At 41.2% G+C, this 14,262-nt stretch overlaps 1 protein-coding gene across 2 annotated transcripts in view; it reads right to left on the bottom strand.

Annotated features, from left to right (window-relative positions):
- gfral (GDNF family receptor alpha like) overlaps positions 1 to 14,262 on the bottom strand; it is a 61,415-nt gene that overhangs the window by 14,383 nt on the left and 32,770 nt on the right. For both annotated transcript variants that reach the window (XM_073056704.1, XM_073056703.1), the window contains 2 exons: positions 13,282 to 13,538; positions 7,385 to 7,471 (listed from right to left, as the gene is read on the bottom strand). In XM_073056704.1, the coding sequence (XP_072912805.1) occupies positions 7,385 to 7,471; positions 13,282 to 13,538 (344 nt within the window). The remainder of the gene's footprint in view (positions 1 to 7,384; positions 7,472 to 13,281; positions 13,539 to 14,262) is intronic.

Consider the following 14,262-nt stretch of genomic DNA (forward strand, 5'->3'; position numbering starts at 1 on the left):
ATACGAGTTTAAATGTATTAAATCAATGTGACAATAGTTAATGGTATTTCAGATTGTTCAAAATGGCTCTGAAACTTAATAACCATCAATACTCAAATTCATTTATTTATTGTCAATGTATTTCAAATTATTTGATCACAATATTGTATTTCCTAATCAGAGTTATGTATTTTTTTGTAAGAGCTAGCCCTGGGATCTGGAGAAAGGGGAGTGGTATTGCAGATATGTCGTGAGATTTCAAGATTCAAGATAGTTTAATGCCATTTGCTCTACATAAGTGTGAAAGAGAATGGAATAATTGTTATTTGGGATCGAATGTAGCACAAAAAAAACAAAAAAGGTAAAGAACATTTTGGAATTCAGAAGGATGAGATGAGATCTTACAGAAGCATATGAAATTATGAAAGGAATAGATAAGATAGAGGCAGGAAATCTGTTTCCACTGGTAGGTGAGGCTAGAACTAGAGAACATAGCCTCAAGATTCAGCGGAGTAAATTTAGGATGGAGATGAGGAGGAACTGCTTTTCCCAGAGCGTGGTAAATCTGTGGAATTCTATGCCCAACGAAGCAGTGGAGGTTACCTCGGTAAATATATTTATAACAAGGTTGGATAGATTTTTGCATAATAGGGGAATTAAGGGTTATGGGGAAAAGGCAGGTAGGTGGAGATGACTCTATGGCCAAATCAGCCAGGATCTTACTGAATGGCGGAGTTGACTCAATGGGCCAGATGCTCCTATTTCTTATGTAAGACAATAATAAGAATAATAATCATACAGGCATAGCCAACCAAACTCATTTGAAAACTGCTAGGAACTTTTGGACTATTCTAGTGGTGTTTAGTATTCTGGTTTTCTGAAGATTCACGTAGATATGATAATAATAAGAAGACAATGAATATAAATACAGAAGCCAGCTTATAAACAGATTGATTGTATGTCCAGAAAGTGATGCTAGGCACAGGAACGTCTGTACCTAATGTGACTGGCAGGAAGTAATAAAGTAGTGGTGGTTAGGGGCGTGGGAGGGTGGGGTTAGTAGGTGGAGGTGTTGAGCAGCCTTACTGCTTGGGGAAAGTAGCAGTTTTTGAGCCTGGTGCTCCTACAGTGGATGCCATAGCCTCTTCCCTGATGAGAGTGAGGTGAACAGTTCATGAGCAGGGTGGTTGGGAGCCTTTCTGATGTTCCTAGCCCTTTTCCAGCACCTTTCTATATATATGTCCTCACTGGTGGGTATGGTGGTGCTGGTGATGCACAGGGTAATTTTGATTACCCATTGGTGCAAAACACCAAATTTCACAACATACACCATTAAACCCGATTCTGATTATGAGACTTCAGAACTGGCCTCAGTATTTGGAAGGGAGCACATATATTATTTTTATGCCTGTATGCACTATCGTTACTATATGTACTGCATGCTGTGTGTGACTGTATGTATGGTTTGCACATTGGCCTTGGAGGAACACCGTTTGGTTTGTCTGTATATGTCTGGTTAAATGACAATTAAACTTGAACTTAAGCTGGATATTCAAGGAAGGAGGAGAAAGGGAACCAGAGCTGAGTTCACTAGATATCATCAGCAGAGAGAATGTTCCAGAAAGGAAGACGTACAAAGGAACATTCTCTGTGGCAGAGTCAATCGGGATGTGTGAATGGGAGCTATGTGTAACTACTCAGCTACATTTACTGCATTCATTTTACCCTCTACCTTCATAAGCCATCCAGGGCCTGCTGCAGTGAAGCATCCCCACAGCATAATGCAGACACCACCATGCTTCACTGTAGGGATGGTGTGTTTTTGATGATGTGTGGTGTTTGGCTTATGCCAAATAACGTTTAGTCTGATGGCCTAAAAGCTAAGTTTTGGTTTCATCAAACCATGGAACCTTCTTCAATCTGACTTCAGAGTCTCCCACATGCCTTCTGGCAAACTCTAGCCAAGATCTCATGTGAGTATTTTCAACAGTAGCTTTCTCTTTGCCATTCTCCCATAAAGCTGCGACTGGTGACGTGCCCAGGCAACAGTTGTATGCACAGTTTCTCCCATCTCAGCCACTGAAGCTTGTAACTTCTCCAGAGCTGTCTTAGGTCTCTTGGTGGCCTCCCTCACTAGTCTCCTTCTTGTAAGGTCACTCAGTTTCTGAGGATGGCCTGCTCTAGGCATATTTACACCTGTGATATATTCTTTCCATTTCTTGATGATTGACTTAACTGTACTCCAAGGGATATTCAGTGACTTGGAAATTTTCTTGTATCCATCTCCTGACCAGTGCTTTTCAATAACCTTTTCAGAGTTGCTTGGAGTGTTCTTTTCTCTTCATGGTGTAGTTTTTGCCAGGATACTGACTCATCAGCAGTTGGACCTTCCAGATACAGGTGTATTTTTACTATAATCAAACTGAAACACCTTGATGGCACATAGGTCTCCAAAGACTGATCACCATTTAACTAATTATGTGACTTCTAAAACCAATTGGCTGCACCCGTGACTATTTGGTGAGTCATATTAAAGGGGGTGAATACTTCTGCAATCAATTATTTAGTGTTTTATATTTGTAATTAATTTAGTTCACTTTGTAGAGATCTGTTTTCACTTTGACACAGAAGAGTATTTTTCTGTTGATCAGTGTCAAGTTAATTACACTGTGATTCAATGTTGTAAAACAATAAAACATGAAAACTTCCAAGGAGGGTGAATACTTTTTATAGGCACTGTATGTCACCATATATAATCCTGAGATTCATTTTCTTGTGAGCAATCGTATTAAATACAAGAAACACAATAGAATCAATGAAAGACCGTACCCAACAGGACAACAGCCTATGTGCAAAAAAAAACTGTGCAAATACAAAAAGAAAGTGCAGAAAAGAAATAATAATAATAATCAAAATAAAATAAATATTGAGAACATGAGATGAAGAGTCTTTGAAAGTGAGTCCATTGGCTATGGGAATGGTTCAGTAATGTTGAATGATGTTATCACCTCTGGTTCAAGAGCCTGAAGAGGGGTAATAACTGTTCCTGAACCTGGTGGTGTGGGACCTGAGGCTCCAATACCTTCTTCCTCACGTACAAAAGCTGGATGAACTCAGCAGGTCGGGCAGCATCCGTTGAAATGCGCAGTCAACATTACGGGTCAAGACCCTTCGTCAGGACTGAAGAAGGAGGGGGCAGGGGCCCTATAAAGAAGGTGGGGGAAGGGTGGAATGTGCCAGGTGAAAAACCAATCAGAAGAAAGATCAAGGGGTAGGGGAGGGGAAGCAGGGAGGGGATAGGCAGGAAAGGTGAAGAAGGAATGTAAGGGGAAAGCACTATGGGTGGTAGAAGAAGACCGAATCATGAGAGAGGTGATAGGCAGCTAGAAGAGGAGGCAGAGTGAAAGTGGGATGGGGGAAGGGAGAGGGGGAGAATTACCAGAAGTTGGAAAAATCGAAGTTCATACCAAGGGGCTGGTGTTGCAGAGGGAATGATCCATCCTTCCCTCTCTACCCCTCTCTGCTTGTCACAGGGATCATTCCCTCTGCGACTGTCTGGTCCACATGTCCCTCCCCACAGATTTCCCACCTGGTACTTATCCCTGCAAGCGTAATTGCTACACCTGTCCCTACACCTCCTCTCTTACTACCATTCAGGGCCCCAAACAGTCCTTCCAGGTGAGGCAACACTTCACTTGTGAGTCTGTTGGTGTAATCTATTAGATCCAGTGCTCCCGGTGCAGCCTCCTCTACATCAGCGAGACCCGATATAGATTGGGGGACCTCTTCGTCGAGCACCTCCGCTACGTCCACCACAACAGACAGGATCTCCCGATTGCCACCCACTTCAACTCTGCTTCACATTCCCATTCGGATAAGTCCATACATGGCCTCCTCTACTGCCATGGTGAGGCCAAACTCAGATTGGAGGAGCAATACCTCATATGCTGTCTGGGTAGTCTCCAGCCCCTTGGTATGAACATCGAATCCTCCAACTTCTGGTAATTCCTTCCCTCTCCCTTCCACCATCCCATTTTCACTCTGCCTCCTCTTCTAGCTGCCTATCACCTCTCTCATGATTCTGTCTTCTTCTACTACCCATAGTGCTTTCCCCTTATATTCCTTCTGCACCTCTCCTGCCTATCCCCTCCCTGCTTCCCCTCCCCCACCCCTTGATCTTTCCTCTGATTGGTTTTTCACCTGGCACCTTCCACCCTCCCCCCACCTTCTTTATAGGGCCTCTGGCCCCTCCTTCTTCAGCCCTGACGAAGGGTCTTGGCCCGAAACGTTGACTGCTCATTTCAACAGATGCTGCCCGACCTGCTGAGTTCATCCAGCTTTTGTACGTGTTGATTTGATCACAGCAATCTGCAGTGTACTTTGTGTTTAATACCTTCTTCCTGATGGCAGCAGTGAGAAGAGAGAACGGACTGTGGGGGCCTTGATGATGGATGCTGCTTTCCTGTGACAGCACTCTGTATAGATGTGCTCAATGTTGAGGAGGATTTTACCTGTGGTGGACTGGGCCATATCCACTACTTTTTGTAGGATTTTCCATTCAAGGGAATTGGTGTTTCCATACCAGGCCTGAAGCAACCTGTCAATATATTCTCCACGGTAGAAGTTTGTCAAAGTTTTAGATAACATGCCAAATCTTTGCAAAGTTCTAAGAAAGAAGGGTTCTGCTTTGCTTTCTTTGTAATGGCCCTTACTTGCCGGACCAAGACAGATAAAAAGAAATGATAACACCAATTAATTTTGTTACTGACCCTCTCCATATCTGATCCACCGATGAGAATTGGCTCATGGACCATTGGTTTCCTCCTCATGAAATCAATAATAAGTTCCTTGGTCTTGCTGACATTGAGTGAGAGATTGCTGCTGTGGCACCACTCAGCCAGATTTTCAATTTCCTTCTTAAATGCTGATTCATCACCACCTTTGATTTGGCCAATGGCAGTGATGACATGGCAAACTTAAATTGTTTAGCCTCACAGTCATGAAATGGGTAGAGCAGATGGTTAAGCACACGGCCTTGTGGTCCACCTGTGCTGATGGAGATTGTGGAGGAGATGTTGTTACCAATTGGAATTGACTGGGGTCTGCAAGTGAGGAAATCAAGGAGGTGTTGAGGCTTTGGACTTGAAGCTTCCCCTCCACAATCAGATTACTGAATGGTCATGAACCCATGAAAACTACTTCCCTATTCCTCTTTTGCACTGTTTATTTGTTTTATTTTTTAATGTAATTCACAGTAAATACTTTATGTTTTGAACATCGGAGAGTTATGCCCCTAGCATTTTAGTACAAGTTTCTTGTCCTCTGTCATCAGATTTGTGAATGGTCACTGCCTTGCTAATCCTCTTTTGCACATTTGTATTTTTTAAAGCTGAACATTGTGGGTATGCTAAGTCGGCACTGGAATGCATGAAGACACTTGGAGGCTGCTCTCAGCACATTCTTAAGGTTTGGTCTTTGAATGAAAAGTTACATTTCACTATATTGTATGTTTCGAAGTGCATGTGATTAATAAATGAATCTGAATCGTTATCTTTTAGTAATTGTTTATGTCTTGCACTGTACCGCTGCTACAAAACAACAAATTTTATGACATGCACTCATTGACCATTTCATGAGATGTACATGTACATCTGCTTGTTAATGCAAATAATTAATCAGCCAATCATGAGGCAGCAGCTCAATGCATAAAAACATGCAGATATGGTCAAGAGGTTCAGTTGTTGTTCAGACTGATCATCATAATGGGGAGAAACGTGATTGAAGTGAATTTGAGCATGAAATGATTGATGGTGCCAGATGGGGTGGTTTGAGTATCCCAGAAACAGCTGATCTCCAGGAACTTTCAGGCAAAACGATCTCTAGAGTTTACACAGAATGGTGTGAAAAACATATAAAAAAACATCTAGTGAGCAGCAGTCCTGTGGGCAAAGATGGCACCTGCAAACAACGATTCCTTGGGCGACATCTTCCAGATAATCAATCATTTAAGTTTTTCTATCTCTTGTACTTAATCATTTTATATTAATTTCATTTTTGAAAACTGTTGGAGCCTGGGACTTACAGTCTGTAGTTTGATCAATGAGCTGCCCCCCTGCTGTCCACAAGAGAACTCCAGAACAGAAATGTGAGCATGAACTCCCATGGGGAGAAGCTGAGATGAGACAAGAGGCCATGATTGACTATGTTTCTCGCTGATTAAAACATTGAGGAAGATTGAAACACTGAGGCACACGTGGAGGAGAGTGAGCGGTTCTTGGATGGGGCACTGGTTTGTGTCGCTTCCCTCGGAGAAGCTGCTAGTTTATGTCGTTGCCCTCAGAAGGGCCGTTGGTTCGTGTCGTTGCCCACAGAGGGGCGCTAGTTTGAGTCCCTTCCCTCAAAGAAGCCACTGGTTTGTGTCGCTGCCCACAGAGGGTCACTGGTTGGAGTCCCTTCCCTCAGAGAGGCCGCTAGTTCGTGAAGCTGCCCTTGGAGGGGCAGCTGGTTCATGTCACTTCCCTCAAAAAGGCCACTGGTTCATGTCACCACCCGTCTGCTGGTTTGAGTCGCTGCCCTCAGAGAGACTGCTGGGTCCCAATGCCCTCGGATCGGCCACTAGCTCCCGAAGCGCTCAGAGATGTTATTGAAATTCTGAGATTTATAGATTGGACGGTAGCTCGTATTGGCCCCTTCCAGTTCTATGTTTTATTTCATGTTCTCGCCTCTTCTTTCATTTTGCCGATTGGAGGGCTGGGGGTTTGGGTGATCTGTTAGTTTTTGTTTGAGTGAAGGATTGGGGATCTTGCGGTTTGCAAGTTTTTGTTTCTTTTCGTGTTGGGGGAGATTGATGTCTTTTTTTCAACAATTCTATGGTTTCCAGTATTTTATTTCGACCTGGAGAAGACAAATCTCAGAGTTCTATTCTGCATACATATTTTGATAATAAAATGAACCTTTGAAAACTCTTTGTTAATGAGAGAAGTCAGAGGAGAAAGGCCAGACTAATTCAAGCTGATGGGAAGGTGACAGTAACTCAAATAACCACATGTTACAACAGTGGTGTGCAGTAGAGCACAATACATTGAACCTTGAAGTGAATTGGTGAATGGGCTACAGCAGCAGGTCAAAATAAAACAGTTAGCCACTCTTTTGGGTATAGAAAGTACTATATAAAGTAGTCTCTGGGTGTATATCAGTGATAATAATCCTGATTCTGAGTTTATATCTCACCCTGGTCTGTCCTCCCAAACTGCAAAAGCTCACTTCTGATTGCTACTCTATTCATTGCTATTTACACCCATGCAAGGCAGGATAAAATCCCATGGGTCAACACCACTTAGTTTAAAAATGAAATAGACCTTTTTATGGAAGATGAGCAGCAGAATTACTAGTTGCATCCACTTACCACTTAGCTTCATCAGGGTTCTTCTTACACTAAATTCTTCCAATTGACTTGTGTCTGCTTCAATAGCTGGGCTTGGAACCTGAGTTGCTGTCAAAAGACGAAAGCAAAAATTGTAGGGCAAATTTTAACAATCAAATAATTATTTATTTCTATTTTTGTTGAGAGAACTCGGTGTCATAAGGTCCATGGTACAAATGACTCATTCAGACTAAAAGAATAAAGGCTGCAATTATCCTTTTAGTCATCAAAGACCTAATACTGCCCAAAAAGTGTAATTGTAAAATTATGTTGATGATACATAATACAAGCTGAGGGGAAAAACACACACTTAAGGAAAAGCACACTATAGCAAAAAATATCATTAAGCTTGAAGGAGTGCAAAGAAAATTTATAAGGGTATTGCCAGGACCTGACGATCAGAGTTGTGGGGAATGGAGGATAGATTTGGACTTTATCCTTTGGAGTGCAAGTGAATTAATGGAGGTTTATACAGAATATAAAATGATGAGGAGGAAAAGTGAAGGTGAATGCAGAACAACCTTTTCCCCTCACGTTGGATGAGATTTGAACTTGAGGTCATAGTTTACGGTGATAGGTGGAATATTTAAGGAGAATCTGAGAGGGAAATTCTTTACTCAGATGGTGGAAAGGACTGCCAGCAGAAGTAGTGATTGCGGGTCCGATTGTAACATGTAAGAGGCCTTTGGATAGGTAATGGATGGGAGGGGATTGGTATATGGATGAGATGTTCTGAAGTTCAGAGTTCAAAGTGAATCCATTACCAAAGTACTTATATGTCACCAAGTAATACCCCGTGATTCTTTTCTTTTCATGAATTCACAGTAATACAATTCAAAGAAATACAATGGAATCAATAAGAATCTGCACAGGAAAACAATGTGCGAAAGACAAACTGCACAATACAATGAAATAATAATTCTGAAAAGAAAAGTACACACAACTGAACTTAAATGAAAGCACAACCCAGTAAAATGGAGAAATTATTACCTACAGAAGAAAAAAATTACCAATGGAAGAACATGAGCCTCCATGGAAGACATCCCCACAATCTGAGCAGACTAGATGTCAACCAGGAAGTGTTGAACTCCTGGCTCAGAGTTGGAGACCTCTTCCCAGAAACAGAAGGGTTTCTTGTTCCTCCAGGACCGGGTGATTAACATAAAAAATATTTAAAATACATAATAAAAGACAAAGTAATTCAAAATGATAAATATAGAAAATGCCGAGAGAAACCAGAAACAGTACAGCACATTATAAGATCTTGCTGCAGTTTAACTCAATCTGATTACTTATACAGGCACAATCAAGTGGCAAATATCATTCACCAAAATCTTGATTTAAAATACAAACTAATAAAAGACACCAGACTTTACTATAAATACAAACCTGATCCAGTTTTAGAGTTGGAGTCCTACAAACTATTTTACGACCAATCCACTTTTACAGATAGGACAATCCATTATAACCATTTGGATATAATATTGCAGGATAATCTAGCAAAAATAACTTACTTAATAGATATAGCCATTCCAAACACACATAACATACAGAAATTAGTAAGTGAAAAACACCCGAAATATACTGAATTAAAAGAGGAAATTGAAAGACTTTGGAACATGAACAGGGTATACATTGTTCCAATAGTAATATCTACAACCGGTATCAACCCAAAGTTAGTACACAATAGCATTAAACAATTAGGGCGACACAGCAGTAATTATGTAAGTCTCTAGAAAGCCAGAATACTAAATGCCACTAGAATAATTCAAAGGTTCCTGGCAATTGAGAAGTGAGTGTGCTTGGCTATGTCTGTACCTCAGGTTTTATCAGCTCGAGATAAGAATAAATAAAAATCTAATGATTATAATAAATTAATAAATGGGAGTAGGCAGAATATCAGGTTGGCATGGACAAGATGGACCTGATGAAGATCTCAGCCTGACTATTTTATCCCCTCAATGCCTGACAGACCTGCTGAGTTCCTCTAGCATTTTGTTTGTCTTGATCAAGATTTCCAGCATCTGTAGAATCTCTTGTGTTTTTAATGTATGTCTCTGAGTGACTCATTTACCACTAATCTCAAGTAGGGTAGGGTTAGGAGTCTGGAGTGGAAGTTGAACGCCTTGGTCGTCTGACTCAGAAACAAGACACCCTGTTACCAGTTAATCCTGACCTATGATATAGTTTCTGATCATTCTCTGGGCTTTCTCTGGTTTACTTATTTACTGCGGAATTTGTTGACACAAGCAGCTGTGGAGGCCAAGTTACTGGGTGCATTTAAGGCAGAGATAGATAGGTTCTTGATTAGCTAGAGCATCAAAGGGTATGGAGAGAACCCAGGGGAGTGTGGATGACTGGAAGAATTGGATCAGCCCATGATTGAATGGCGGAGCAGACTCAATGGGTTGAATGGCCTACATCTGCTCCTTTATCTTATGGTCTTATTTAGAGATATAGCATGGTAACCGGGCCTTCCAATCCAACAAGCCCATGTTGCCCAATTACACCTATGTGACCAACTGAACAACTAACCCATGCATCTTTGAGCTGTAGAAAGAAATTGGAGTACCTGGAGGAAACCCATGCAGTCATGGGGAGAGTGTACGAACTCCTTACAGATAGCGGCAAGATTTGAACCTGGGTCACTGACACTGTTATAGCTTTATGCTAGCCGTTATCTTCTTGAACCCCAATTGCCACAGATGATTGAGAGAGCTCCTACCAAATTTCCTTTCTATATTAATTTAAAGAGGATAGTGGAAAGAATCAAGTAAAATAATTATTAATGAATACAGGGATTGGACCAGTATCAAACTAGTTCTGGGATGAAAGAATTGTTTCTTTACATTTCTCTGATGTTTTATCAGAGTTGCACATTAGCATAACACTATCACAGCACCAGCTGTAAGATTGGGGTTCACTTCCTGCTGCTGTCTATAAGGAGTTTATACATTCTTCCTGTAACTGTTTGGGTTTCCTCAGGGTGCTCCAGTTTCCCCCCACATACCAAAAAACTGACATTTAGAGTTAGTGAGGTGTGTGCATGTTATGTTTGTGCTGGAAACATGGCAACACTTGTGGGCTGCCCAGCACAATCCTGGCTGATTTGATTTAATGCAAGTGACACACTTCACCGTATCTTTCGATATACATAAGACAAATATAGCTAATCTTTCTTTTTTTCTAGATGAGCAGCCATGAATTAATATATCCTAGTTTGCTAAGGCAATTAAAAATAACAGATTTCTTCTCTAAATTTAAATTATCTAAATTTTTCCAACTCATTATATTGCCAACCCAGTAGCCACTTGCAACTCAATGCATAAAAACATGCAGATATGATCAAGAGATTGAGTTGTTGTTCAGACCAAACATCAGAATGGGGAAGAAATGCAATCTAAGAATGGTGGAAGTGTGGAATGAGCTGCCAGATGAAGTGGTTAATGCAGGCTCACTTTTAACATTTAAGATAAACTTGGACAGGTACATGGATGAGAGGTGTATGGAGGGATATGGTCCAGGTACAGGTCAGTGGGACTAGGCAGAAAAATGGTTCAGCACAGCCAAGAAGGGCCAAAAGGCCTGTTTCTGTGCTGTAATATTCTATGGTTCTATGGTAAGACTCTTTGACCATGGAATGATTGTTAGTGATTGAGTATCTCAGAAACTGCTGGTCTCCTGGGTTTTTCATGGACAACAGTCTTTAGAATTTACAGAGAATAGTGTGAAAAACAAACATTTAAAAAATCCCAGTGAGCGGTGGTTCAAGTTGTCAGGAAGGTGACAGTGACTCAAATAATCACCATTACAACAGTGGTGTGGAGAAGAGCATCTCTGAATGCACAACATGTCAAACCTTGAAGTGATGAGCTGCAGCAGCAAAAGACCACAAACGTACCCTCAGTGGCCTCACTGTTAGGTACAGGAAGTACATAATAAAGTGGTCATACAGTGTACATCTGTGCGTGACTCAGCTGAACTACACTCAAGTGTCAGTAGGGTTTGGAGTCTGGACTGGAAGGTGAAGGTTTTGTCACATGACTCAAAAACAAGCCACGCTTTAACACCAGCTTATCCTGAGCAATGATGTAATTTATGATCATCCTCGTGGCTTTCTGTAGTTTATATATTTATTTTTATTTAGAGATACAGCATTGGCCCTAACAGGCCAATGAACCAGTGATGCCCAATTACATCCATGAAACCAATTAACCTACTGACCCGTATGCCTTTGGAATGTGGGAGCAAACCGGAGCATCTGGAGTAAACTGATGCGGTCCTGGGGAGAACGTACATACTCCTTGCAGATAGCAGTGCAGCTGAACCTGGGTTTGCTGCCATTTTAATAGCATTACACTTACTGTTACATTCTTAAACTCCAATTACCACAAATGACTCAGGGAGACCCTGCCGAAGTTCCTTTCTATGTTAATTTACCCCACAAGACCATGAGACTACAAGATAAAGGAGCAGAATTAGGCCCTCTGGCCCATTGAATCCACTCCATCATTCTGCCATGGCCGATTTATCAAAGCTGGAAGTAAATTTATTATCAAAGTGCATACTGTATATGTCACCATATATGTACAACCCTGAGATTCACTTTCTTGTGGTCCTTCACAGTCAATGCAAGGAAACAGAACAGGATCAATAATAAACTGCACACAAGACGGACAAACAATCAATGTGCAAAAGACAGCAAACTGGGAAAATGCACAAAGAAAAAAAAACAATGAATATCAAGAACACAAGATGAAGATTGCTTGAAAATGAGCCCATAGTTTGGGAGAACAGTTCAGTGTGGGGGTAAGTGAAGTTATCCCCTCTGGCATTATTCCCCTCAACCCCATTCTCTTGATTTCTTACAGTAAAATTGTCCCTATATCTCCATTTTGTAAAATGACTTTTTTCTATCTATAGACTTTCATGTATTTTATGTACATGATTTAAAACCAAGCAATTATTTGATCAAAACAAATAGTCAGAAACATGAAATGAAAGTACTTACACGAGTTTAATCCTCAAATTCAGAAATGACTGATTGTTAAGTAGAATTGTACTTATGGAAATATTGAATTTCATCCCAATCTCAAGAAAACTATATAATAATAATGCTGCTATTGATTTGAAAATTGCCTGAAGTAACATAACGAGTGCCATTGATCAAAGAAATATCAATGATTGCTTTTTCTTTAGAACTCTGATATGGAAATATACTATCATAAATAAATGTCAGAAGGATCAGGTAGCAGAGGGGTTCCCTGAATCTTACTAAACAGAAGGAAACCATTTGGCCCTTTGTTCCTGTGTCAGCTCTTTGATAGAGCTATCCTATTTCCCTGCCTTTTACTGATCACCCTGCAAGCCTTTCTTGTCAAGTAAATATCATTTGTGTTTGAGAGCTGGTGTTCATACCATGGTCTCTATACTTCCTGCACCAAAACAACTCGCTGCAGAATAAAAATAAAATCTTCGTGCTTCACAGTAGTCCTAAGTTGCTCGAAACTTTAATGACCTTGACCCTCGATTAAATCTTCCTTTACTTCCTTTGTTCTGAGTCTTCTTCAGTACGTATGAACACTATATGTCTTCGATTAAAGCTAATATGAGGGGGTATAATTTTAAGCTGGTGGGAGGGAAGTATGGGTGGGGGGAGATGTCAGAGTAAGTTTGTTTTAAACAGAGAGTGGTGGGTGTATAGAATGCCCTGCTAGTGGTGATGGTAGAAGCAGATACATTAGGGGTATCACTAACGCTCATGGACAATCCTCTAACCCCAGACCCAAATTCTAACACTCACCCACACACCAGGAGCAATTTATGGTGACTAGTTAAACTATCAAAGCATCGTAGCAATAAATTCCAGAATGACTTACTGAAACACACTTGATAGTTCAGCATGTGCTGGAATAGTGCACAAAGGGGTTGGTCATCTCTCGTGACACCACTGCACGTGCACTGCACTTGAAGAAGAGTTCCCCGGGTCCTTATGTATGCTGCCATGCACTCTGCATCTGCCCGGCAGGTCCATTCATTCCAGTTCAATCCTGAAAGGCAGCTCTGATCATAATCTTGGTTACATATTCTTGTGAAATGTCCCCAACACTTTTCTTGAAACAACTCATATCTTGATCTGAAAGCACAAATAGCACATAGCCGTCAGATATGGAAGCAGAATTAGGCCATTCAGCCCATTAGGGGCAGCACAGTAGTGGTTAGTGTAATGCTATTACACTGGAAGTGACCTGGGTGTATTCTGTCATTGTCTGTAAGGAACTTGTATGTTCTCTCTATGACCATGTGGGTTTCCTCTGGGTGCTCCAGCTTCCTCCTACATACCAAAGACATATTGTCCGAGTCTGTGGCAATTCTCAGCCTCTCATTTACCCTGGGCCATTGAGTCATACAGCAAAGAAGCAGAGTCTTTGGCCCACCCAGGCCATATTGATCATTAACCACCCATCTACATTAATCTTACGCAGATCTCATTGGCCTGTTCTGTGATGTATTTTTCGATATACAATGTTCTATGTTCTCATGAACTCTCCCCAAGGTTCTACCACACATCTGCACACAAGACAATCTAAAGCAGCTAATAAACTTACTAATCTGCACATTTTTGGGATATAGAACAGCCAGAGGTAACATGCATGGTTATTGGGGGAAAATTTTGAAACTTCATTCACACCCAGTACCGGCGTCAGGTATTGAACTGCAGTCTATAGCTTTGGGAATTAGTAGTTTCACTACCTGCGCTACTCTGCCATCATAAGTACCTCCCATTCTAGTGGTGGCATGTCCATTAATGCCACTTGGAACATAGAATGGTCCAACACAGTACATGAGGCTTTGACCCA

The sequence above is a fragment of the Hemitrygon akajei genome, chromosome 9 (genome assembly GCF_048418815.1).
Source record: "Hemitrygon akajei chromosome 9, sHemAka1.3, whole genome shotgun sequence".
Taxonomy (NCBI): Eukaryota; Metazoa; Chordata; class Chondrichthyes; order Myliobatiformes; family Dasyatidae; genus Hemitrygon; species Hemitrygon akajei.